The 25,641-nt window shown below is 40.2% G+C and overlaps 1 protein-coding gene across 4 annotated transcripts in view; it reads left to right on the forward strand.

The window, feature by feature from the left end:
• LOC121313663 (alpha-catulin-like) overlaps nt 1–25,641 on the forward strand; it is an 89,618-nt gene that overhangs the window by 34,215 nt on the left and 29,762 nt on the right. For all 4 annotated transcript variants that reach the window (XM_041246432.1, XM_041246433.1, XM_041246434.1 and 1 more), the window contains exons 3-4: nt 18,823–19,010; nt 23,728–23,847. In XM_041246432.1, coding sequence (XP_041102366.1) covers nt 18,823–19,010; nt 23,728–23,847 — 308 coding nt within the window. The remainder of the gene's footprint in view (nt 1–18,822; nt 19,011–23,727; nt 23,848–25,641) is intronic.

The raw sequence follows: 25,641 nt of genomic DNA on the forward strand, positions 1-25,641 counted from the left end.
TCAATTAAAGATATCTGGAATTCAATTAGAGATATCTTGAAATGTTTTTCAGATATCGTTAAATATTTGAAGATATCTTAATGCAATTTGAAATATCTCTCAATGATAATTTGGCTTGCCATACACCTGCTAGGGATATAAGAAGTACCGGTTTTGGCAAATTACTTTTATCACAAATTGACATGATGTATAGAGTTTAGTGCTGAATATTTATTTTACATGTATTCGGATACAAAAATCAGATGACAAATGACAAAAATACTGTATTTATCATCTCACCAGAATTTGCGCGACAATTTAAAAAAATTGGCAAATGAAAAAGAGCTCTGTGGTATGTGAGATTTAGTGTGTGTGTGTGTGTGTGTGTGTGTGTGTGTGTGTATGTATATATATATATATATATATATATATATATATATATATATATATATATATATATATATATATATATAAAAACAAACAGCCTGTTTTTCAAAGTTTTAGACAACAAAAAGTAAACATACCAGATTATGCATGCGCAGACATAGTGATCTCTATGGAAAGCCATCTGGGACAAAAATTCATTCTGCTGCTTTAAAGCAAGCCAGAATCTCGTGGGACAGAAAAAAGGCAAGTACGTCGCTCTGAAATGTCTAGCTTAAACAATACCCAACTTCCTGAAAACGGCAATGACAAGGAATGAAAAAAATAATAAATAAAATGCGATGTCAATGTTATGTACTATTTATTTTGAGAATGAACAAAACAACGTTTAACTTGCACTGCTGTTTGGCATCCTTTGTTTTGTAGTTAATTCACTGGGGTAAAGCAAGTCCTACACAACCTATTCTTCACTGCTGGGATATTTTTTTATTTTTTAACGCAGTGGGCCTGGATGGGCACCTAAATCTGCGTCTATGTGAATGTCAAGTTTAAGTACATTTATAAAAATAAATAAATAATAGATGTCATTTGTGTGCCCCGAAGGCAGGTGTTTAAGTTCAGGTCAAATGTGTTTTGTTTCTTTGTTTTTTTTTTTTAAATGCTCAGGCTTTAGCCAATTAAATAAATGTAGTAATTGTGATTGCAATATTTTGGGTCGGATCTTCCACAACGAAACATGTGCAAGTCACATTTGATTGACAGCTTGCAAGGCTGTTGTACGGATCTGTTCAAAAGTCCCAGGCGTTTATTTTAATGTCCATTTTTTAAAGTAAGTTAGTAATAGTGCGGCAGTCAACATGGCAAATTAATTATGCACACAATATTAAGAGTTTAGTAGAAAGGCTCTAGTGAACAGTATTAAGACAACTGGCCAAATGCAGACAAATAGCTTAAAATTGTTTGAAGAGATGTGCGATTTTCTGGAGTGTCATGACTATATAACTGCAATTCCCGACACTTTATCCTGTGTATTGAGCAGAGATGAAAGGATACTAACTAGGCAATGGTAAGTAACTGACTGACTTTCATTGTATTTAGTAATTGCTTCAAATGTATACCGTGTTGTGGTGAAGCTGACTGCTAAGCCGTTTACTTGATAGAATTCTTTTAACCAAGACACTGGTTCCTACCAGCACTCTGCTGAGCTCTCTCTAATGGAGCTGGAAGCGCTCTTTTATATTATGTGGCTGTTCCCAATTGACACCAGTTGTCTCATTTGGAAAGAGCCACATTCTCGCATGTTTTTGGCAGGGAGGATTTTAAACCCCTTCCTGTCTTGCACCACATCCTCCTTCCTCTTGTCTCTGTGGTCTTTGCCCTCTTCCACGGGCCAGCTTGAGAGTGGGTCGGTCCTTCCTCCAGCGCCCACAGGAAGGGACAACGAACCGGCGACCGGGAACCCCACTAAGATGACAGGGGTGACTTGCGTGTCGACCGGAGACCTGGTGGGTGGCGCAGCAGACAGAAGTCTGAGGCTTGGCACCAGCGAAGCAACCTTTTAACCGCCATGGCAAGTACAAGAAGAAGCGGGGGCAGGCCAAGCGACGTCTGCTGAACGTCCTTCCAAAAGAGACAAAAAAATTAGGATTTTCACAAACAGTGGGAAAAGGAGTAAAACAAGGAGTAAAAACAAGTGTATTTGCCTGATTTGTGGTGAAGGAGTTGCAATTGGAAAAAAATAGATATGTTGAGAGGCACTACGCAACTGTACATAAAGATTTTTTAAAAACATTTCCTGCAGGAGCAAATCTGAGTCCAAAAAAGTAAGTGAACTAAAGCTGACTTTGCAGAAACAATAGTCATTTTTACCAAACTAGTGAAAAAAGCAAATACTGTAACGGAAGCCCCTTTCCAAGTTACTTACTTTCTAGCAAAAAACAAGACAGCATTTACAGACAGTTCATTGGTAAAGGGAGCAATGACTGTCATGGCCGTATCATTGTACAAGTCAGAAATAATGTTTGCTGTAACTGACATGCAACTGGGAGCTATCACTGTAGGAGGAGAGTATCAGCATTATCTGAAGATGTCTGTGAAGAGTGGGGATTTGTGTTGTCAGTGGATTTCAATACAGCGTGATGAATCTGTTGACTCGAGTGACACTGCTCAGCTGGCTGTACGAATGGTGTTTTTTTTTTTTTTTTTTTTTTTTTTTTTTAAATTTAGTCATTGCCAATTCTTTTTTTGTTATTTTTCTCCCAATTTGAAATGCCCAATTATTATTTAGGCTCAGCTCACAGCTACCACCCCTGCTCTGACTCGGGAGTGGTGAAGATGAACACACGCTGTCCTCTGAAGTGTGTGCCGTCAGCCGCCCGCTTCTTTACACACTGCGGATTCACCATGCAGCCACCCAGAAGCTAAGTCAATTGAGAACCAATTCTCATTTACAATGGCGACCTGGCCAAGAGACAACGTCAATACAGCAAATATAAAACAACCAAAACAACCCACACAAAAAGAGACGAGTTACGACTAAAGGCTGTACAGACCTTCGGTATTACCAGCTTGATAGTCACATGATCGTAAATTATAAGAAGATAGATAAACATGAAACAGATTATGCAAGTAGGTTGGAACTTAACCTAACAGAGTTCTATAAATTAAGACGCCAATGCATTAGATGCCTTGTGTGCAGAGAAGGCCAGTTAATTAAAGAATAAGAGTCACAGTGGTGTTTATGAAATGGTGCACCAGTAACAAATCTAATGGCCGAATGGTAAAGAATGTATAGTGTTCCGAGAGCGCTACTAGGGGCCGTTCTATAAATTACATCACCATAATCAAAAATGGGAAGAATGGTCATAACTAGAGTATATTTAGTTGAATGAGTAAAACAAGTCCTATAACGGTATAAGAAACCAAGTCTTGTCTGAACTTTAGATTGTAAGTTATTAGTGTGCATATTGAACGTTAGTGCACAATCCACCCAGAATCCTAGATACTTATAGGAAGTAACTTGCTCCAGTTCAGACCCTTCACGAGTTACAATTTTGTGATTTCCTGCACCACCAGGGTTCTTTCTATTAAACAACATAAATCTGGTTTTATTAGAGTTCAATAAAAGACGATGATCAAAAAAGGCCTGATAGACATCAACAAAACTAAGCTGCAGATTGTGCATTACTGAACTGAAGTTCAGTAACTAGTGCTAAAAGATGTTTCATCTCGATTGGATGGGCGGTTTTCTGAATGCATTTTTAAAATGTAAGTGTAACATAGTGCAGACAGACAGCATCCGTGTACAGATCATAGAAAGATTGATGTTATCAATGTGCTTTGAAAGTTTATCATAATTGGATAAAGGACATGTCCACTAGATACCTGTTGTCGAGCATGATAAAACCTAAAGAGAAAGCTTGACTTCTGAGCAGGCCCACTCATTGCCTTTAGTTCTACAACAGAATGTAGTTCTCCCTGACCGTTCTCAGCCGCGGCTTGTAACTGAAATCTGACATTCCGTTTGTCATTTCTATTTCACTTATTTTAATCTTAATGTTGTCTGCAGTTCTGCAGGGCAGTGGGAAGTCAGTAAAGTGCTAATTTTTCTATTAAACAGAAAAGCTGTATTTTGAAATGTGAGAGTCCCCAATGTAACAATTTGGTTAAACAGGAAAACTGTCCCTAAAGGGGTTTAAACAGACATAATCACGAGCTATAAAAGCATGGTTTTTCTTTACTAGTGATTGTCTGTACCAACAAGAGAGTCAAGCAGTGTGCAAATTGAAGACATTTGTCAAATAAGTCCTATTGTAAATTGATAAAAACAAGGCCTGTGGGAATCTGTATTTGAATATCAGCTTTAGTCACACATCTCTGTAACAGAGTAGCAGGACCCTAGTGACAAGGTATCTGATCTGAACTGGACTGCATCATACAAAATTAATGAAGGGCCTATCGGACTGAAGTGTTTGACATACTGTAAAATCACTTTAAAAATGAAAACCCTCTTACCCCAGAACTGTGTGCAGTCAGCGCCAATTACACACCAGAGTTTCTAGCTAAATATATACTTGTACTGTAGAGTGTAACTGATTTAATTAAAGGGTGATTACATTAATTTAATACCCTGCTCTTTGTATCATTTTGAGACACTGAAGTGAAATGAACAGATTGGTGGGAATTATCGAATCTGTTCCACTGGATTGGTGCCAAATAGTCTTGAGCACTGGGACAGAAGGAAGGGCTCCTGAGGTTGGCCAGAGCGCATTAGGATTATCGTGCCTGGCTTGAATCAAGCTTTCATTTGAACGTTGGGATTTTTAGATTCAGGAAAAGCTTTTATACAGGGTCCTAAATCCATCCAGTAGGTTCCCGTTGACCCTTGGTCACATTGCATTGGTAAAGCGCTTGTTTTTATTGAGATGGTGAATGCATACGACTTCAGTACTAATGGGTATGAATCTGATCCATTGTAGACTCCAGACTAGAGAATCTGGTAGCTTACCTGATACGGTGCATCTTTTAGCAGTTTGATATGTTGGCCTCAGGTCTTCACACAGGCTCTTTTAGACTGAATGGAAACTGAAACTGACCTCTGTATCGGGTGTTGTATCATTTACTTGTTCTCTTTCAAGTACGAAATGGGTATTTACTTCCTAAAGACCCTTGAATTGAATACTCCATAGCAAAGCAGCTCTGTCATGCAGTCGTGAACCTGAACCAGATCTCGGCACCATTTTTCCTTTCAAGACTGACCTGATCGGAGAGCCTTGTTCAGTTAAATACGTTGTTGCTCTGTGTATATTTCACCTTTTGTGTGTTTACACATTTTGTATGTGCTATTTAATGGGGATGTGCTTTTGGTATATTTTTATGAACGTTTAAGTGCTATGCAGATGTCGGCGTTTAAACCCTTAAACCATATCATCGTACAATGTATTCAGTTCACCGATTGAGTACATTGTTATATTAACTGCACTGTTCAGGGATCGGTGCCACAAACGGAACTCCTTTTTTTAATTTTTTTTTTTTTTTTTTTTTAAATATATAAATATCCCCTTCTGTTGACCCATTTTATTTTTTTAAACAAATTTACGTAAAATTGTACTGGTAAATTAAAGCCTGTACATAATTCATTTACACTTCTGCGTTCTCTGAATTAATATTAGGGGGGGGGACTCTTCTTTTTTAAACTCGTGTTTATACGTATTTACAGTCTCCATCTAGAGCGTACTGTTTATTATGGCTGTTTGCTTTTTACTGCATTCAGTAACTCCATCCACAGTAATTCTCAATATTTTCATTTCCAGTGTGGTACAGCAATTTTGTTTGGCATAATTATTTACATACCACAGTTTTTTCAACACGTTCCTCAAAATAATTTCAATCGTGGCTTTGCCTTGTTCCTTTGTTTTATAGATGCTATTTTATTAAAAATAATATAACAAACATCAGAAAAAACACCAGTCATTAATTCTCTTACCCCCATACACTGGATACCATACCACGCCTACTACAGCATGAACACAGAGTGCACCAATGAAGCGCCAGATCGACTGAGAATAAAGCCCGCCCCAGTGTTTCTATTGCGCCAATTAGAAAAGCTACTTGGAGGCAACTGCCAAAGCCCTTCCTTTTTATAATATCCGCTCTTACTGTGGTACCACTGCCATATGATACGCGACGCACTGCTGTATATGATGATCAGTTTACTAAAATTAATAGACAAAGAAATGTGTTTGGTGAAATTTGTCACGTGACTGGTTATTTGTGTAGCATATTATTAAACGTTTAACCAAAGATTTAGAGTTTGTATATTTAACCCTTTGCAGTCCATTTATTCAGCGCTTATTAAGCACATCAGGTCTGATTTACTTTCAGACACACTGTTTAAAAGGCATTGAATCGCAGAAGGACACTCAGTACTGTATCTCCAGCCAAGCCCCACCCCTTGTTCGCTGTATTTTTCACATACCTCTTTATAGATTTGCATACTGATAAAGCCTCTCCTGATCACTTATTTAATCACCACTCTCCTCAATAATGTGATCCAGGTCATTGTTTTATTACTATAACATCAAATAAAAGCTCTGCAGATGTCTGTGATATTCTTTGAGCGCTGGATGCAAAAGCAGCTGTCTTCTTTATGTCCGTTATCTCTGTAATGCATGGGGCTACGAGATATGGCATTTTTTCAGTTTTATTCGGCTCCTATCGGTCTCACTCGGCCATTGAAAGGTTTTCTCATTGAAGAAACGACTAGCAACCTGTGCTTTTACATCTTTTTGATGTCGTTGGACAGGGTCTGACATCGGAGTGGAAAGGGAAAATTGTAATGTTGGACCTGGTCTGACCATAGGATCGCAACGGGTTAAACTTTTAAAATTCCCATCCCTAATATTTACACAAATCACTGCAATAGTTTTTCTATTTACGTGTATTTGTGTGCACTACAGCCTGTTGCTGATTACGACCTGCTGCGGCCTCGTGTCTCATGTGAAGCCAGCGGCTCGAGTTGCTCTTTCCCAGGGACTCTGCACCATAAGTCGGCTGACTTTGTGCTCTCCCCCCCAGACTGTATGTCTCCGGCTGGAGCTTATTTTCTTTCTCGTTTTGCTAATTAGCACCATACGAGACATTAATAATCACTCACAGTTATAATAATAAAATTAATTGCTTGGTTGCCCTTGTGTAATCTTTTATATGTAACCGTGTTTTTTTTGTTAATGTTTTCTTAACACTAAGCACTATTGGCTTTTGCAATGTAATTTGGAAGTTTCTTTGATTTCATAATGCTAAGTAAGATATAAATTATGTTCATATACTTTTTTTTTTTCTGTCCTAATTCAAGAGCGATATTGTAGTATCCTTTAAGGTTTTTCAGAATTTTTCTATTTCCAATTTTCCCTTTTAACAAGTTTGATATGAACAGGTAACACTTTAAATGTAAAAGTTAAAGTAATTGCAAGATGATATTTCCAGTCTTGTTTTCAGTCCACAAGTTTGTTTTAGATATGTTAGAGAAAGCGTCTCAATGTGAATTAGACAGTTGTCTTCACATTTTGTTTTCTCAGTCGATCATAGCTGTTTTTTTATAGCCTACTTTACAGCCACTGTTTTACTGAACAATAATTTCTGAAATTCCAAAATGATGTGTGTTTCTCTATGTAAATATTAATGTGATTTCTAGAGTAAGTAGTCTACTTCTATTTTATATAAAATAAAACTAATTAGCGGTATATTGCTGTGTTTGAGGACAGACTGCAATCACCAGCCAAAAAGCCAGAGTTTTAAGATTATTAGAGCTCACCCTATATGCCTAATTGACTTCAGTGGGTTTGTAAAATATGTTTGAAATATTCAGTGCCATATGTGTATTTCAAGGTCATTTGTAAACCCAGTGTGTTTTTTTACTTTTTTTTATTCTTTTTTGTTTCAGCATTGACTGCTTACGATGACCTGTGAAATGATGTTATGTGAATTGTATTTCTCTATTAATCCAACTTGCGACAATCGTCTTAATTTTTTACGTATAGCTATGTTTGAACAGGGCCAGTTTCACATTGGACAATGACTGAACATCATAATGTTTCTCTCCTTCAGAAAAACAGAAAATACATTTCCAATTAATGTCACTTTAATAATCACTTCTGCAGTATTTATTATTTTATGATCGCCTAGCAAGAAAATTAGTAACTCCATAGTTAACGTAATAAATGAAACTTAAGCTTGTAATTATTTACTTACAAAACGTACTATCCTACAGCACTTCGGAAGTATAAGCAGCAGTAAAATAATAAAAATAAACTACTGGTAAAAAAAAAAAAAAACTGTAATGGTTACACAGTAGCTCCTTTGTCTAGGAAAGATTGTCGTTTGCTTCATTTAAATATTTTTTTGAGTTTTTTTTTCATTTTTAATCAATTTAAATTCCCCTTTTGAAAAATTTGAGTTTCAAAAATATTGTTGATGTATGATTAACTGCACAGCACCAATCTCTAGGGGAGAAGGTGTATATGACAAAAGAATTAAAGTAGCGTATTAGATCAATTTATTGTAAATGACAAACCAAAAATTAACAACTGGAAAATTAAACGGTCTACGAAATCTGAATGTGACCAAAAAACTGTTGTTACTTTCACATGGGCAGGCCTCTTTTGAGAGAGGATTCTCAATCAGCAAGGAGGTAACTGTTGAAAATATGTCGGAACAGACATCGGTTGCACAGAGATTGATCTCAGACCACCTGAAGAGTGTTGGCTTGGTCATCAGTGTGACAGGTCATGATTGTTGGGGACTCCATATTGAGAAACACAGCAAGTTCAATTCGCAGTTTGGACCCCCTTACTACAACAGTGTGCTGCCTTCCGGGAGCCTCGGTCAAGCACATCACTGAGAACGTGGACAGGCTCCTGGAACGAACAGGAGACGACCCGGTAGTAGTCGTCCACATTGGTACAAACAACATTGGAAGAGACAGACCAAAATCCCTGCAAAACAAATTCAGAGAGCTAGGAAGGAAATTAAAAGAGAAAACCAAAACTGGTATTTTCTGGTATACTACCCGCACCTTGCAAAGAACCATATGGACAGCTGGAAATAATTAATCAAAACGCATGGCTGAAGACGTGGTGCACACGGGAAGGCTTCACCTATCTTGATCATTGGACCACATTCTACAACGAGGACTATCTGTATAGACGGGATGGACTGCATTTAAATAACAAGGGAACTAGTCTACTCGGAGAAAAGATCCTCGAGCAGGTTCGGAAGCATTTAAACTAGAAAGGAAGGGGGGAGAAATCAACAAAAAAACAGAAGGGAGACCGCATCAAAACAAGAACAACAACTCAGGTAAGACAACCATTAAATGTATTTATCTAAATGCTAGAAGTATCAGAAACAAAATTCTAGAACTTGAAGCTACTGCACTAACAGGTAACTATGATGTGATAGGTGTTACAGAAACGTGGTTGTCTGAGAGTGATGGGGACGAATATAATATTTGTGGGTATACACTGTATAGGAAAGACAGGCAGGACAGAAGAGGAGGAGGGGTAGCGCTATACATAAGAAACAGTCTTGAAGCCCAGGTGTTAAACCTGGACAAAGAAAATAAAACCGAATCAATATGGGTCAGAATAACGGACAAAAATTCAAAAGGCATAATAATAGGAGCATGCTATAGACCGCCAGATTCAGACGGTGAGCACAATAATCTGTTATACAATGACATTAGAAATGTGTGTAGCAAAGGAGAAGCCATACTAATGGGGGATTTCAACTTCCCCCAAATAAAATGGGAAAACCCGGTGGGTAGCGCGAAGGATGAAATAGAAATGGTGGAAATGACAAATGACTGCTTCCTAACACAATTTGTGAAGGCACCCACTAGAGGGGAGGCATGCCTTGATTTAGTCTTTTCAAATAACGAAGATAGAATAACTAAAACAGAGGTCAGAGAACCACTGGCAAACTCAGACCACAACATGGTCTCATTTGAAGTGTTTTTTAAATCCCCAAAAGTAATGACTAAAGCTAAGGTTTACAATTTTAGAAAAGCAAACTATGAAGGTATGAAACAGAGACTAACAGAAGTAGATTGGAGTAAAATAGAGAAAACACCCACAGAAGAAGGATGGTTGTTCTTCAAAAATGTAGTACTAGAGGCACAAAACAATTACATCCCTAAAGTAGACAAATCTAAATGTAAAACTAAATTGCCAAAATGGTTTAATAGATCAATTAAAAAAAATATTCAGCGAAAAAAGGCACTTTACAGAGCATTAAAAAAGGACCAAAAAGAAAGTACGCAGAAAGAGTACACAGAACTGCAAACGCAAGTCAAAAAGGAAGTTAGAAAGGCCAAGAGAGAAATAGAAATAAACATTGCTAAGGGAGCTAAAACCAATTCCAAAATGTTTTTCCAATATTACAACAGCAAGAGAACATTCAAAGAGGAGATTAAATGTTTAAGAGATACAAATGGCAAAATCGTAGATGAAGAAAAAAAAATAGCAAATATGTTAAATGATTACTTTTCACAAGTTTTTACAAAGGAAGATACTGACAACATGCCCCACATGTCATCCAGTTCCTGTCCAGTTTTAAATAACTTTAGCATAACTGAGGCAGAAGTGTTAAAGGGACTAGGAGCTCTTAAAATAAACAAATCCCCTGGGCCGGATGAGATCCTCCCAGTAGTACTCAAAGAAATGAAAGAAGTAATTTACAAACCGCTAACCAAGATCATGCAGCAGTCTCTTGACACAGGGGTGGTACCGACAGACTGGAAAATTGCAAACGTAATACCGATCCACAAAAAGGGAAACAAAACTGAACCAGGTAACTACAGACCAGTAAGCCTGACTTCTATTATATGCAAACTTATGGAAACTATAATAAGATCCAAAATGGAAAATTACCTATATGGTAACAGGGTACTGGGAGACAGTCAGCATGGTTTTAGGAAAGGGAGATTGTGTCTAACTAACTTGCTTGATTTTTTTGAGGATGCAACATCCATAATGGATAATTTAGAGATTTAGACATGGTTTATTTAGATTTCCAGAAAGCTTTTGACAAAGTCCCGCACAAAAGATTAATTCTCAAACTGAACGCAGTTGGGATTCAAGGAAACACATGTACATGGATTAGGGAGTGGTTAACATGTAGAAAACAGAAAGTACTGATTAGAGGAAAAACCTCAGAATGGAGTGTGGTAACCAGCGGTGTACCACAGGGATCAGTATTAGGTCCTCTGCTATTCCTAATCTACATTAATGATTTAGATTCTGGTATAGTAAGCAAACTTGTTAAATTTGCAGACGACACAAAAGTAGGAGAAGTGGCAAACACTGTTGCAGCAGCAAAGGTCATTCAAAATGATCTAGACAAGATTCAGAACTGGGCAGACACATGGCAAATGACATTTAATAGAGAAAAGTGTAAGGTACTGCACGCAGGAAATAAAAATGTACATTATAAATATCATATGGGAGATATTGAAATTGGAGAAGGAATCTATGAAAAAGACCTAGGAGTTTTTGTTGACTCAGAAATGTCTTCATCTAGACAATGTGGGGAAGCTATAAAAAAGGCTAACAAGATGCTCGGATACATTGTGAAAAGTGTTGAATTTAAATCAAGGGAAGTAATGTTAAAACTGTACAATGCACTAGTAAGACCTCATCTTGAATATTGTGTTCAGTTCTGGTCACCTCGCTATAAAAAGATATTGCTGCTCTAGAAAGAGTGCAAAGAAGAGCGACCAGAATAATTCCGGGCTTAAAAGGCATGTCATATGCAGACAGGCTAAAAGAATTGAATCTGTTCAGTCTTGAACAAAGAAGACTACGTGGCGACCTAATTCAAGCATTCAAAATTCTAAAAGGTATTGACAGTGTCGACCCAAGGGACTTTTTCAGCCTGAAAAAAGAAACAAGGACCAGGGGTCACAAATGGAGTTTAGAAAAAGGGGCATTCAGAACAGAAAATAGGAGACACTTTTTTACACAGAGAATTGTGAGGGTCTGGAATCAACTCCCCAGTAATATTGTTGAAGTTGACACCCTGGGATCCTTCAAGAAGCTGCTTGATGAGATTTTGGGATCAATAAGCTACTAACAACCAAACGAGCAAGATGGGCCGAATGGCCTCCTCTCGTTTGTAAACTTTCTTATGTTCTTATGTTCTTACCAAAGAGCTGCTTCTGTCAGCCTCCACAGCTAGGAAGAAGTATCATGCTTACCTTGATGAGGAAAGGAGAAAAATTATTTATGGATGAGATTGATGCTCTATAGAAAAAAAGAATTAAGATCAACATTAAAGCTCTTCTGAAATCTGCCGATGACTATGCAGAGACCACAGGTCAGATCTCCTTTATCTCGAAGTCCAATGCACTTACGAGATCAGCCAAAGAAAAACAGTCGGAGCTGCAGAGTTTAGAGACAGCAAGCTCCAAGAAATGAAAAACTAATCCTATAAAGCAGTACAAATTATGTGTACTGAAACTTTGTGTTTTTTTTTTTAATTGTCATTTTTATTTCTGTTATTTGCTTTTGGACTGTGTATTTCCTAATCAAACGACTAAAATAATCCTAAAGACAACTCAGTGCTGCATTTTACTGACCTTGATGTGTGACTCAAGTATATCTATATTTAAAATGAGTCTTGTTGTCGAGAATCATGCAAGGCAAGTCAGGAAAATGTCTTTTTTCAAAGGTTTATCAACCTTGTCCCCAGTTCACCAGTTTCCATCCGGCAACAGCGACTGTTGGATACATGATGCAGAAAAGCTGGGCCTGGCCTATTTTCCGGCGGTTGCCTTGCTCCAGGTGCCTAATTTGCCGCCTGCCCTAACAAACAGTGCTGGATTTCTGAGGTAATCCTCAAGGCGGACTGTGCAGCCAGGGCGTTTGCCGCATGGCTAGGGAATTACAGCAGCATCCTGGTAGCCTACCAGTCAATTATGCTGCAGTCCCTCGCCACAATTTCTGCAAGATCTGCACCTAGTGAACGAAAACTTGCTTCAGTTGTCCAAACTTAACGACAGGCTGTAGGCAGAAACCTGGCTACCCTAGTAGCCGCCCGCAGACATCTTTGGCTTTCCCAGGCACGGGTGCCTGACGGGGACAAAGGACCACTGTTGGACGCTCTGGTCACTCAGAGCATACGTTTGGACCCGTGGTGGACAAGATGCTGCAGCGCTCTCACTGCACGTGGGAATCAACTAAGGAGCGATCACCTCCGGCATGTAAACAAGCGGCAAACTGGCGCCCTAGTGCCCAGCAGCCCCAAAAACCTGCAAAGCCAGTTGCTCCCACTGCCAAAAGCAATGGACCGGCACATGCTCACCAGCCACAGAGGCCGTAATAGGTTCTGGAGCCCTGTGCACATGGTGTCAATGCACCACAGACATCTGGGTGCTTACTACCATTCAGACCAGCTATTGTCTACAATTCAAGCACGGTCTACTTCCCTTCCAAAGAGGGTTAAAAATGTTGACAATGCAGTGGCTGTTGCAGCCAGTCAGGTCAGGCGACTGGTTCACCCCGGTGGACCTCAGACACTTATTTCCATATCCCCATAATACCAGCGCACAGGAAGTACCTGCAGTTCACCTTCCAGGGAACCCCGTTTGACGTCAGTGTCCTGCCATTTGGCCACTCCCTAGCTCCGTGTGCCATCTGGAAGTGCATGGAAGCTATTTTGGCCCTATTGAGACTCAAAGATATCAGAGTGCTCGACTGTCTGGATGACTGGCTAATCTGTGTGGATTCCCCAGTACAAGCAGAGGCCCACACCGAACATGTCACTGGCCAACTCCAGCAGTTAGTCCTTACAGTGAATCATGCACAGAGAGCCAGCTGACACCTTCCCAGACAGCTTCCTATCTGTGCTTGGACTCCACGTCTATGCTGGCCACTCTGTCGGAAGGCAGAGTGCAGAGAATAGCTACCTGGTTCGAGCCATTTCAGCTCAACAGAGCACTAACGGTAGTGATATTCCAGAAACTATTGGACTGGTGACAGCAGCTTCCCAGACCCTTCCATTGGGTCTCCTACACATGTGACCTCTGCAGGCCTGGTTAAGACCCTGCATCTTCCAGCCCACGTTGAACCGCGACTGCCTATTGACAGTGTCCCACCTCTGTCTGAGGGCACTCTCTTGGTGGAATCAGCCGGCCCATCTACGCCTAGGTGTAGCACTGGGTAGTGTCACCAGAAGGGAGGTCTCCACAGGTCACCTCTCCACATCTATTGTTTTATTTTACCTGGCCTTGCAGAATTTTTTTCAGAAGGTTCAAGGCAGACGTGCTTGTCTGCACAGACAACATGACAGTGGTGGCTTTCATCAACCACCAGGGCAGTCTGCCATCGCCCAGTATCAATTGTGTGGCTCACAAGCTTTTGCTGTGGGCGCATGAGAACATCCTCTCACTTCAGGCAATTAATCTGCCCAGGCTGCAGACTTGTCAAGGGGAGTCCCCAGCAGTTCAGAGGGGAGGCTTCATTCAGAGTCGGTGGGCCTCATCTGGGAATCAACTGGTTTTCAACCCTGATGCAGCTCTTGAGCAACCACCCGTGGAGACTGTCGACACGCAGTCAGTCACTGTGAACCCTATGGCATCCCGACCCATCGAACATGCAGCTCTGGGTATAGCCCCTGAACGGCTGCATTTGAGCCATCTGGGACTTCTCAGCAGGGTTATTGACATCCTACAAAATGCCAGGGCAGCATCTACTCGTACAAGTCCTCACGACTTGTCCCTTGGCAAGTTATACTGCAATTTTCACAAGACATTTTTGACAAGGGGAAATCCCTCTCTACATTAAAGGTCTATCTGGCCAGCTATTTCAGCTTGCCATGTCAAGATTGACTCTGTCCCCACAGGAGCTCACTTCTTGACGGGGCAATTTTTGAAAGGGGCTTGGTGGTTTCGTCCACCTATATAGGACATTGTCCTTTGTTGGAGGCTAAACATGGTGATTAATGCACTCATGAAGCCTCCATTTGAACCCCTGCATTCAGCCGAGTTGAAATTGCTATCTTTTAAATGTCTTCCTTGCTTGCTATCGCCTCCGGAAAGCAGGTGAATGAGATGCAAGCATTCTCTATCGCTATAGCCTGCTTTTATTTTTTTATTTTATTTATTTATTTATTTTTACAAGCGCCAGGACAAAGGTCACCAATCCTGCCGCCTTACCTAAGATTATCACTGTTTCCATGTCAACCAGTCTGTTGAATTGGAGGCTTTCCAGCTACCTCCTTTCCAGTCTTGACAGAGAGTGGAAGCTCTATACACTCTGCCCAGTTCAGGCCTTGGTGTACTATGTTGACAGGATGAAAAGTTGGAGGTAGTTAAAACTATTTTTTGTCTGCTATGGGGCAACGTCCCATGGTCAAGCCCTGTCTAAGCAACGGTTGTCCAAGTGGATAGCAGACAGTCAGGACTGTCTATTGTCCCCTCCAGAAAAGCTCACTGCCCGTTCCACCAGGGGCATTGCAACTTTGTGGGTTTTATTCCAGGGTGCATCTGTCAAGGACATGTGCAATGCAGCACTGTGGGCTACACCCCATACCTTCACTAGGTTCTACAGGCTTAATGTCTTTGCTCCTCAAAACCCTTGTTTTGGAACTAGAGTGTTAAGGGCTGCTTCCCAGTCTCCCTCAGTTTTTTACCCTATCTACTTGTTACTGGGGTTCCATATGGTTACGCACAAGGCAGCCTTTCGGCTTAACCTTGTAGCATTCTAGTCGTTCTGCAATCTTCGGTAATGGTTACATTTGGTAGGTTCCCTGAAAGAGAAATGTAACCAAGAACCTCTAAGGTCATTGCATCCATTGTTCGCAGCAGGCTTGAAGGAAAAATGACACTGAGATCTGTGACTGCAGTACTTTTGATCTTTGGGGGCGAGTTCACGACTGCGTCACAAAGAGCAGCTTTGGTATAAAGTATTCAGTTCAGGGGTTTCAGGAGGTAAATACCCATTCAGTAGTGGTTAAGTTTCTATTTCAGGGAACCAGGGTTATGATAATAACCGAACGTTCTTATTCTCCATCATTTCAAGAAGCTTTAAGAACATGGGGCATGTTTAAATAGCTCAGCACAAGTTCAATTTTGTTCTACAAAGACAAAACAAAGTGAAACTTTTGAAAAGCAAAATGAGAATGTATGGTGCATTTTTGGAAGCTCATATACTTATAACTGTGCAAGGGCAAGGATTTGCTGTACTTTGCATTATAGCACCAATATCCCTTCATCAGCTTAAAAAATGCAATGCATTATTATGTTATGTATAAATGTGTACTTTAATGATACCATATCTTTGTTCTCATAAGAACAGAAATGCCAGAATTAAAATGCTTTTCACATGTGTGCACAGGTGCTTTGTAAGGCTGCTCAAGTTACCTTCCCATGCAGTTTGATGAAACACATGTGGGATTATCAAACAGCTTGAGGGTGAATGTCAGCCAATATTGTATTTTGCATTTTATGTCTCATTCCCTGCACAGTGGAGCAGTGGCTGGATTATGTAACTTCTACTTTCTGCAGCTGTTGCCTATGAAATAAAATGCTGTCTGCTAGAATTGCATTGTATTCCTAAGAGGGACTACCAGAGACACAGTTGTATGTATTTATTTATTAATTTGTTTCTGCTCTGCCTAGACCCTGCTTGTCAAGTGCAATGTGCCTGCTAAGCAGTTGAAATATTATTGAATGCCTGCTAACCCAAACAATATATTTTGGTAACTTTAACCCTTAGCAGTTCATTTATTCAGCGCTTGTCAGGTCCAATTTATTTTCACACGTGCTGTTTAAATGGGGTTTTTTTAGGTTTTTTTTTTTTTTTTTTTTACAGTAAAACAGGTTTAAAAGGCACTGAATCGCAACAGGACACTCACTATTTTATCTACAGCCAAGCCCCACCCTTTGTTTGCATTATTTTTCACATACCTCTTTAGAGACATGCATACTGAAATCCTCTCCTGATTACTCGTTTTATCACCAAACTCCTCAATAATGTGGAAGCAGCTATCTCCTTTATGTCCTTGTTATCTCTGTGGTGCATTTTTATTTTTTTATTTTTTTGCTTCATTTGGCCATTGAAAGGTTTTCTCAGCTTTTTCTGGGGAAAAAAACGACTAGAGACCTGTGCTTTACGTCTTTTTGATGATGTCGGACTGGAAAGGGAAAATTGTAAGGTCGGACCTGGTCCGACATAGGACTGCAAAGGGTTAATTCTTTACTTTTTATAGGACTGGAAAGGGTTAATTCTTTACTTTTTATAGGACTGTTACTGTTCACCGCAGTGGCTGCGTGTGTGTGTGTGTGTGTGTGTTTGCTGATTGTGGGAGCATTTTGTGTCATGAAGTAATCAGTGTGTTGATAGAATAATGTGATGTGCCAATTCCCCTGTAAAGCAGACCTTTTCTGAGAGTTGGAAAGCAGCTAAAAGTTGACAGAGACTCTGTGAATTGGGTAAATTCTAAGATGTTTGTATGAAGAGGGAACAAAATTGATTTTAAAACCTTGGCAAGTGCTCTTCAAACAAAAAGAGAGATTTCTGAGCTCATGGTTAACCCTGTCTCATACTAAAAAGAACTGTGTCCTTGTTGGATTATGTATTTTGAAATCCTCAATCCATACCGCCTGCTTTTAAGCACTGTGCAAAGAATGTATTTGCAGACGAATTCATGATGTCCTTGCTAATGTTCTAAGAGGATCTGCTGTGGAAAACACAAAGGACAAGTAATATAGTGGTTACAGCAATTTGTTATAAGTAAGCCTACAGGAAATATAATACATGTATAAAGATACATTCAGGTTAAATGCCCAATACAGTCATCTGCAGCTAATAGAACACCCCTATACATGTAAAAAAGTGCAGCAGCAGTTCTAGATTAATTATGAATACCTGTACAGGGGCAAGACATGCACAAAATTATTTACCAGAATGGTGAAGCAACTTGCCGAAACAGAAAACACCAAATTGCTTAGCTGCTTGTGTCCGATTTTATTTATTTATTTATTTATTTTTCCAGTGTGAACAACTTCCAACTCTCTGTAGCAACAGAAGGAGCGGCACGTTTACATGCCATTTTGTAGCAATGAGGTGCACTCGTGGAAATCAGAATACAAGAATACAAAATGAGGCAATGATATGACGCCGGTTCTGGAAAGATTTAATAAACCAATCCGTGGCCTCAGGACACTCTAGAGATGATGAGTTACATTTGGAAAGATTGAATAAACAATTGGAATTTAAGTTTGATAATAATGAGTTATCAGGTTACAAAACAGTACTGTATCAGTTGTGAACGAATCGCTAATGGTGCCAAAAAAGGTATTCTGTTAAGCGAAGTTTGTGTTCCTTTAGACGGAGCATTTAAAATGGGAATGGGGGAGATAATCTGTTTCACTACAAGGGTGTTCTCTTAGGCAAAGTGTGCTCTTAGAAGGTGTTCCAATATGCGGAGACTATTGTACATGTAACCATGACCAGACTTGCTGGATTTGCCTACATGGGTTACAGTTCCTTTTGCTATCCATAAATTCATAAAAGCAGCTAAACTCTGTTCAACCCCATATTTGCCCAGTAGCAACAATATTCTATGTGTATTGTGAATAAATTGTGAAGGAGATTCAAGGTAAAAAATACAACAACAAAAAAAAAAAAAAACAGCAGGGGGAAAAAAATCTGCATCCCTGCATGAAGTCTGAGAACTCTGTAATGAATTTATATAAATGGAAAGACGTTGTGCTTTGCAGCAATGTATGTAATTTGGGAACATTTACTAGAACTTTTTTTTTCTCCTGTACTTAAACTTTATTTTAGAGGCTATATACTGTACAGTAGACTTCCATTTTGAAGGATTTGTACACACAGTTGCCTCAACAGACTTGGCACATCCAGGTCTTTTCTCAAGTTGTCCATGTTCTTGTTCTTTCAGGAGACACCATTGCACGCCTCACAGACGTGGTCACCTTGGAGCCGCCTGAATCTGATGGCAGGGCGACAATCTTCAGTGACAAAGCTGGCATGGTGAAGGCTGCCAGGATGCTCCTGTCCTCTGTTACAAAAGTTCTGGTGCTGGCTGACAGAATAGTTATTAAGCAGATCATCGCTTCCAGAAATAAGGTATGGAATGTTTCACCTGATTTTACCAAACACTGAACTTCATTTCTACAGATAGAGGAAACAGACCTCTGGCTCTGAGCCACATTAATTTCTTCTTGTTAATGAGAATAGAAAACCTGTTTGTCTGTTCAAAGTAAGGTTGGGCCAATCAGTCAATACCACAATGATCCAGGCTGCCATACGGCTGCTCAGCACCATGGCATTGCCTTTTGTTACATTTGCTTGTTTGTTTTTTTTGTATTATTATGTTTCGTCTTTCCTGGTCTTCTGTGTCTCAATTTCTTTGAACCAACACAAGCTAAAACAATGAACATCTCCCTTTGGAATTGCATGCATTGACCCCAGAAACCTGAGGGTTCAGCTCTGCGGGTGAGAGTGTGAGTAGAAATCCCATCTTTGCAGAAGCCCGTGTTTCATTATCTTTCCCTTTTTAAAGACTTTGAACAAGGTTCTGGGGGGGGGGGGGGGGGGGGGGGGGGGGTTCTGTAGTTCTGCTAAAATGTTTCAAGCGTTTACTCAAGCTTCTAAGAACAGAGTATCAGGTGAAAAGTGGAAAATGAAGGCAGAGAATTTCTCTCAAGCTTTTTTCTTTCTGTGTTTAAATCATATTGTCACAAGGCATCTGCTAATTTAGTACTACAACATCTGTTAGTCGTAGTGGTAGTAGTCGTAAAAAAGCTATATAAAAAGTGCAGTATGTTTTGATCATTATTGTTAAAAAACTAAGTTGACTTGAAAGTAAAATTAAGAATTAACTTTATAGCAAGTAGGACTGCTCAGCTTCCAACAACTTTAAGTGGAAATGTGGGACAGGTGTTGAAGGTTTCTGTGGTTCGGGCCACTGGAGCATGTCAGTGAGTTGCTTGTTGCAGTATGTAGCACACATCTGCGGGCCAGTTCTGTCATGACCAGCTTACAGGCTGAGTTGTGCTGTGGCGCTGGTTCTGTCATGACCAGCTTGCAGGCTGAGTTGTGCTGTGGCGCTGGTTCTGTCATGACCAGCTTGCAGGCGGAGTTGTGCTGTGGCGCTGGTTCTGTCATGACCAGCTTGCAGGCGGAGTTGTGCTGTGGCGCTGGTTCTGTCGTGACCAGCTTGCAGGCAGAGTTGTGCTGTGGTGCTGGTTCTGTCGTGACCAGCTTGCAGGCGGAGTTGTGCTGTGGCGCTGGTTCTGTCGTGACCAGCTTGCAGGCTGAGTTGTGCTGTGGCGCTGGTTCTGTCGTGACCAGCTTGCAGGCGGAGTTGTGCTGTGGCGCTGGTTCTGTCATGACCAGCTTGCAGGCGGAGTTGTGCTGTGGCGCTGGTTCTGTCGTGACCAGCTTGCAGGCGGAGTTGTGCTGTGGCGCTGGTTCTGTCGTGACCAGCTTGCAGGCGGAGTTGTGCTGTGGCGCTGGTTCTGTCGTGACCAGCTTGCAGGCGGAGTTGTGCTGTGGCGCTGGTTCTGTCGTGACCAGCTTGCAGGCTGAGTTGTGCTGTGGCGCTGGTTCTGTCTTGACCAGCTTGCAGGCGGAGTTGTGCTGTGGCGCTGGTTCTGTCGTGACCAGCTTGCAGGCAGAGTTGTGCTGTGGCGCTGGTTCTGTCGTGACCAGCTTGCAGGCGGAGTTGTGCTGTGGCGCTGGTTCTGTCTTGACCAGCTTGCAGGCGGAGTTGTGCTGTGGCGCTGGTTCTGTCGTGACCAGCTTGCAGGCAGAGTTGTGCTGTGGCACTGGTTTACTGCCAATCAATGCAGCCACTTCACTAAGAGACAAGACGTTATACTGGCACCTGCTATCAACCCAGAAAAGTGCTGTAGTCTTGTTCATATCCTTGTGATTTGCCAGGACTCAAGCTATTGCTGGCTTGGTTTTAAAGCCTAAAGTTGTGTGCTTGTAGACGAGGGCTATTCTTTTAATTTTCAGGTGTGTTTTAATGCTTGATTTCCACAAAGGGAAGAACACTTCTGAAGTCGAGGAATCCTGCTTCATTTCCAATCCGCTCTTCACGGAAACCCCCACATGCATAATTCATGTGCTTAACTGCCACTGAGAGAAGGTGACATTTTCTAATTAAGCAGAAAATAAATAATACATAAACAGTATTGCATCATGCACAGAGTGTTTACAAAAAATTCAATATATACTCTTATCCTTTCAGAAGGGGTCCTTTCCAAGTATCTGTACTGCAGTAATACCTCTGTTTTACATCAGGGACTGCCAATGCCAACTCGACTGGGTTGTTTTAGGGATCTCTATAGGTGAAGCATTCATCAAGTATAGATAAAGTAACACTCAGAAGGCATAGACATACATCATTAGATGTCTTTTGATGGCAAGTTCTCTCTCTCTCTCTCTCAAAAAAATAAAAAAGGACGGTAAACCCTGGAGCACAGTGAGAAGACTCTTCATTTTTTTTTATTCCAGGACAGAGGCTTATTGGTCTACAGGGAACTATCATCTCTACAGCATACTCTCAGCATTGCTAGGAACCCAATTCTAAACACTTTGCAGGAAGAGTGCATTCTGAGTGTATTTCACATAGGAGAGAATGGTCACAAACCATCAGCTGTCAAGCCTCTTCTAGATAGGGGCCAGGCCAACAGCACAGTTATTTCAGCACAGTTATTTCAGCAGTTTCTGGGCACTGGCAGCAGTAATCTCTTTGGTAAGAGAAGCAGAACAGCTGGTGAAATGCATAGGAGTGTCTCCTTTTTTTCTTTTAACTATCCCAGTTTCAATCAGTATCAATCTGCCTTTGGGAGCTGCAATAAGAACCACAGGGTGGTAACTTTCAGGGAACAGACTTGAGAGTAGTTACCACGACCAACACCTTCACTAAAATCATCCCAACTTTCAGCAATCTTCCCTGTGCTGAAAGCCATTTGCCCATTTAAAACAAGGGCATATTTCAGTCAGTAAGACAAAGGACATCACCATCCAGACAACCTACTTGCTGGACTGAGCAATAGCGTCCCGGATATACTCAGCACAGAGGGTACCCCACAAGTAACAGACCTGCCAGAGGTGCTACAGGACGTATTCAACTACTAGTTTACAACAGAACACCAGCTACGACTTTAATGTTCTCAGCAGGGTGCAGCCATGGCACACAATCCAATCCATTTCTTTATCGACTGGCATATGTAGGCATACTTGTCCTACTTTTACTCTGTGTATTCTGGGTCTTCCTCTACTAACTTCTACCAACCACCCTCTTGTCTTAAATGCTTTGGTACAGTTCACTCTGTGTGAGGTTCATCAGACGAGGTAAGAAGACGAAGATTACCTGTAATGTGGTTTCTTCGTAGGATGATGAACTCCACACACCTATATCCCACCTTCCTTTACCCTTCTCTTTTACTGCTCTTATTTTCAAAATTTGCACAATGATTGGTTATGACGTGGGCTTTTTTGGAGGATGTGACATGGGATTTGGTGCTGAAAAGGATTACATTAATGATCTCTGAGTAAGATCAGTTTGCTCCTCCTGACCAAGCAACATGGAGAGCAGGAGTTCACTCTGTATGGAGTTCATCATCCTACAAAGAAACCGTATTACAGGTAGTCATTGTCTTCCTGTGGAGGAGGCCAACTATATTTATGGGAACAGGAGGGCCATTATGAGATTCTCATCTCTTATTACCCAACAAACTGGCCTAAAATTACCTGGCAGTGGCCAAACTCCTTGTTCTTTTTCTCCATCCTTGTTCTTTCTATTCATCATATGTTTTGCTGTTTTCTTTTTTTCTGATTTCTCAAATCTCTGGTTTATAATTTAAGAATGGGTGTTACAGTACCTGTGTTGCAGAGCAGCACACATGCTTACAGGAAGCAGCAGCCTGGAGCCAAGCAGTTAATGATGCTTTTTACCTGTGAAGCTGTTCTGTAAGACTTCATTCGTGAAGAAATTCAGCCTGCTTTTGACACTGGCAGGTCTTTTATTTCGAGCAGCTCAAATATAGTGTAAAATGCATGGCACTCATCAATTACAAGATTATATTATTTTAGTTAAGGTTTGCTTGCTGTCTGGAAAGAGGCAGAAATGACCAAGGTCAGTGGCTTTATCAAACATGTTTGTCACAGCACTACTTGCATTTACTGATGCTCTGCCTGTGTCAACAGATAACTTTATTTCGTCAGTATTGTGTGTAGAGCCTCTTAAAATAATTCATTATCAAAGAGGAACCCTTTTGTCTAAAAGTGCCAATAGGCAGAGAAGCACTCGCATCCCAGACGTGTGCCAGCCTGATAAGAGGCTTAATCAGTTAACTGTGAGATCTGTCAACTGGGAGAAATTATTTCACTGTCTGTAATCTGTGCGGTACAGGTGGCAAAGTAAGCAAGTTCCTTCAGCAATATGCTTTTTGTGTTAAAAATGTATTATTATTATTATTATTATTATTATTATTATTATTATTATTATTATTATTATTATTATTATTATTATTCAACCCTCACACTGATAATAAGGTAAATTGTATTTTTTTTTTCTCCAGACTTAAAACTAAAAACAAATGATGCTTTTTTAAAAACAGTGTTTGACTCAAACCCAGAGAACATTTTTAAAAAGCCAATTTTAGGATCAAGAGCATTTACAAATCAGACTTACTTCTTTAGAAGAAGAAAAAACAACACAACATCAGACTGGGCAGAGAGCTTGTATTTATTGTCACAATATTGTTTTCAGACACAGCTGAGTGCCTGGTGTGTGCAGTAATGAGGGCCTCTGTTAATCTCCCCACAGGTTTTGGCAACTTTGGAGCAGCTGGAGAAAGTGAGCAGCTTTCAGGAGTTTGTGCAGATCTTCAGTCAGTTTGGGAACGAGATGGTGGAGTTCGCTCATCTGACAGGAGACAGACAGAATGTATGTACCTGCACGAGTTCCTGGTTTTAAAGTAATGTTTGTCTCGCGATCTTTGCCAGTCTACTTGGAGAAATAATTTCAGATATTTATTATTTATATTATATATATATATATATATATATATATATATATATATATATATATATATATATATATATATATATATAAATAAATAATAAACTGTACGTTAAGTGTATTACTTCCATAAAATAATTATCTTATGCCAGTACCTTTTGACTACAAATAAATAAAAAATCAACACAGGGTATGCTGAAATTATTTCAGAATTGTACAGTTTAAAGCGTGATGCTTGAAACAAAGCCGTAGGAAAAGGACTGTAGGTACAGGACGGCCTTGAAAAGCATTGATAAGTAAACATGGTAAGTAAACTTTCACTAGAGTAGGTTACCTGTGTCACACTCGCAGTATGCTTTGGAGGGTAGTGAATGTAATAGTTGATGGAAGAATAACATACATTGAGAGCCCAATAATGAAGTCTTAAGAGTTCAATTTTGGACCAAAGGTTTTGGGTTCCCAAGGTATAATATATCTATATATATATTATATATATATATATATATATATAAAAATACAATATTCAGTCGTGATTTTGGTAGTTTGGTTGTACCAAACTGTCCCAAAACAAGCATACTTTATACTGAAGCAATTTGCCTTGTCTGTGACGGCACTGATGCGGTATCGCTTAATCATCTCTCGAAGTGGTTCAGCGGCAGCACAGTGCAGGTACTGAAGCGCATTACCTTCAGTGAAAACTGCATTGCCATCACAGACACCACATTTTCCGTTCAAGGTGGATTTTTTTTCCCCCAAGTAAACGCAATTTCCTGTTCTGCCACGCTTGAAGAAATAAATCCATCAAAATGGCAAGTGACCGAGGCAGTAGTGGGTCCAAAAAAGAAGGGAGCTTTTGAACATCAGAGCAGAAGAAGAGAGAAACGCACAACGTGATGGAACTGTATGAGATGCTAATGTGTATTTCACCATAGTAGAAAAGTAAATGGCACGCAGTGTTGTGCATAATAAAAAGCAAGTGATGGCTAAATTCTCTCTGTATGTGTATGTGTATGTCAATCTTTTCATTTAGTCTCATGTGACATTCAGAAAGTACAGTGAAAAATATCACGCATACCATGACAGGTACCATAGGCATCATTGTTTTGATCATGATACTGAACACTAGCAAATTATGTTAACGCGAGTTCTGTGTAAATAGGGGTAAGCCGCTGAATTACAGACACTGAACTGGCAGTGTTGTTTTGTGTAAAAGGTGAATGTAGAAAAAGAAATGCAGCATCAGCCCTTTTCTGTGGGATTACGGCTCTTGTAATAGTCTTTTTTGTTGTTGTTAATAAATGATTTGAAATAACATTCCCCCCCCCCCCCCCCAGTCAAAGTAGGTACAGATTGGAGCATTACAAGTCTTTGTTTTCAGAGGCGAGCTGGCTAAAATGTAAGATATATATAAATAAAAGATGTGATCTAAGTCACTGGAATTGGATTGTTATTCTTTAGCTCACAAGCCTGTGGATCACTTTGCTACCGACAGTCTCATTCTTTCTTATTCAATGAAAAACCTGCATGGAATCTTACACACAGCTTACTGGTAGGTGGCGTCTATGCTGTATGTAGAAGGGCTTCTCGAGTTGAAAAGGTATTTGCTGAGGTGCCTCTTGAGTTCTGTTCTCTTGTTTGTTGCTGTGAGATACTGTAAAACCATAAACTATCATCTGAACTTCTGCAGAGACATTGCAATTACAGCATGCTTTGATACAC

The sequence above is a fragment of the Polyodon spathula genome, chromosome 3 (assembly GCF_017654505.1).
Source record: "Polyodon spathula isolate WHYD16114869_AA chromosome 3, ASM1765450v1, whole genome shotgun sequence".
Classification (NCBI taxonomy): domain Eukaryota; kingdom Metazoa; phylum Chordata; class Actinopteri; order Acipenseriformes; family Polyodontidae; genus Polyodon; species Polyodon spathula.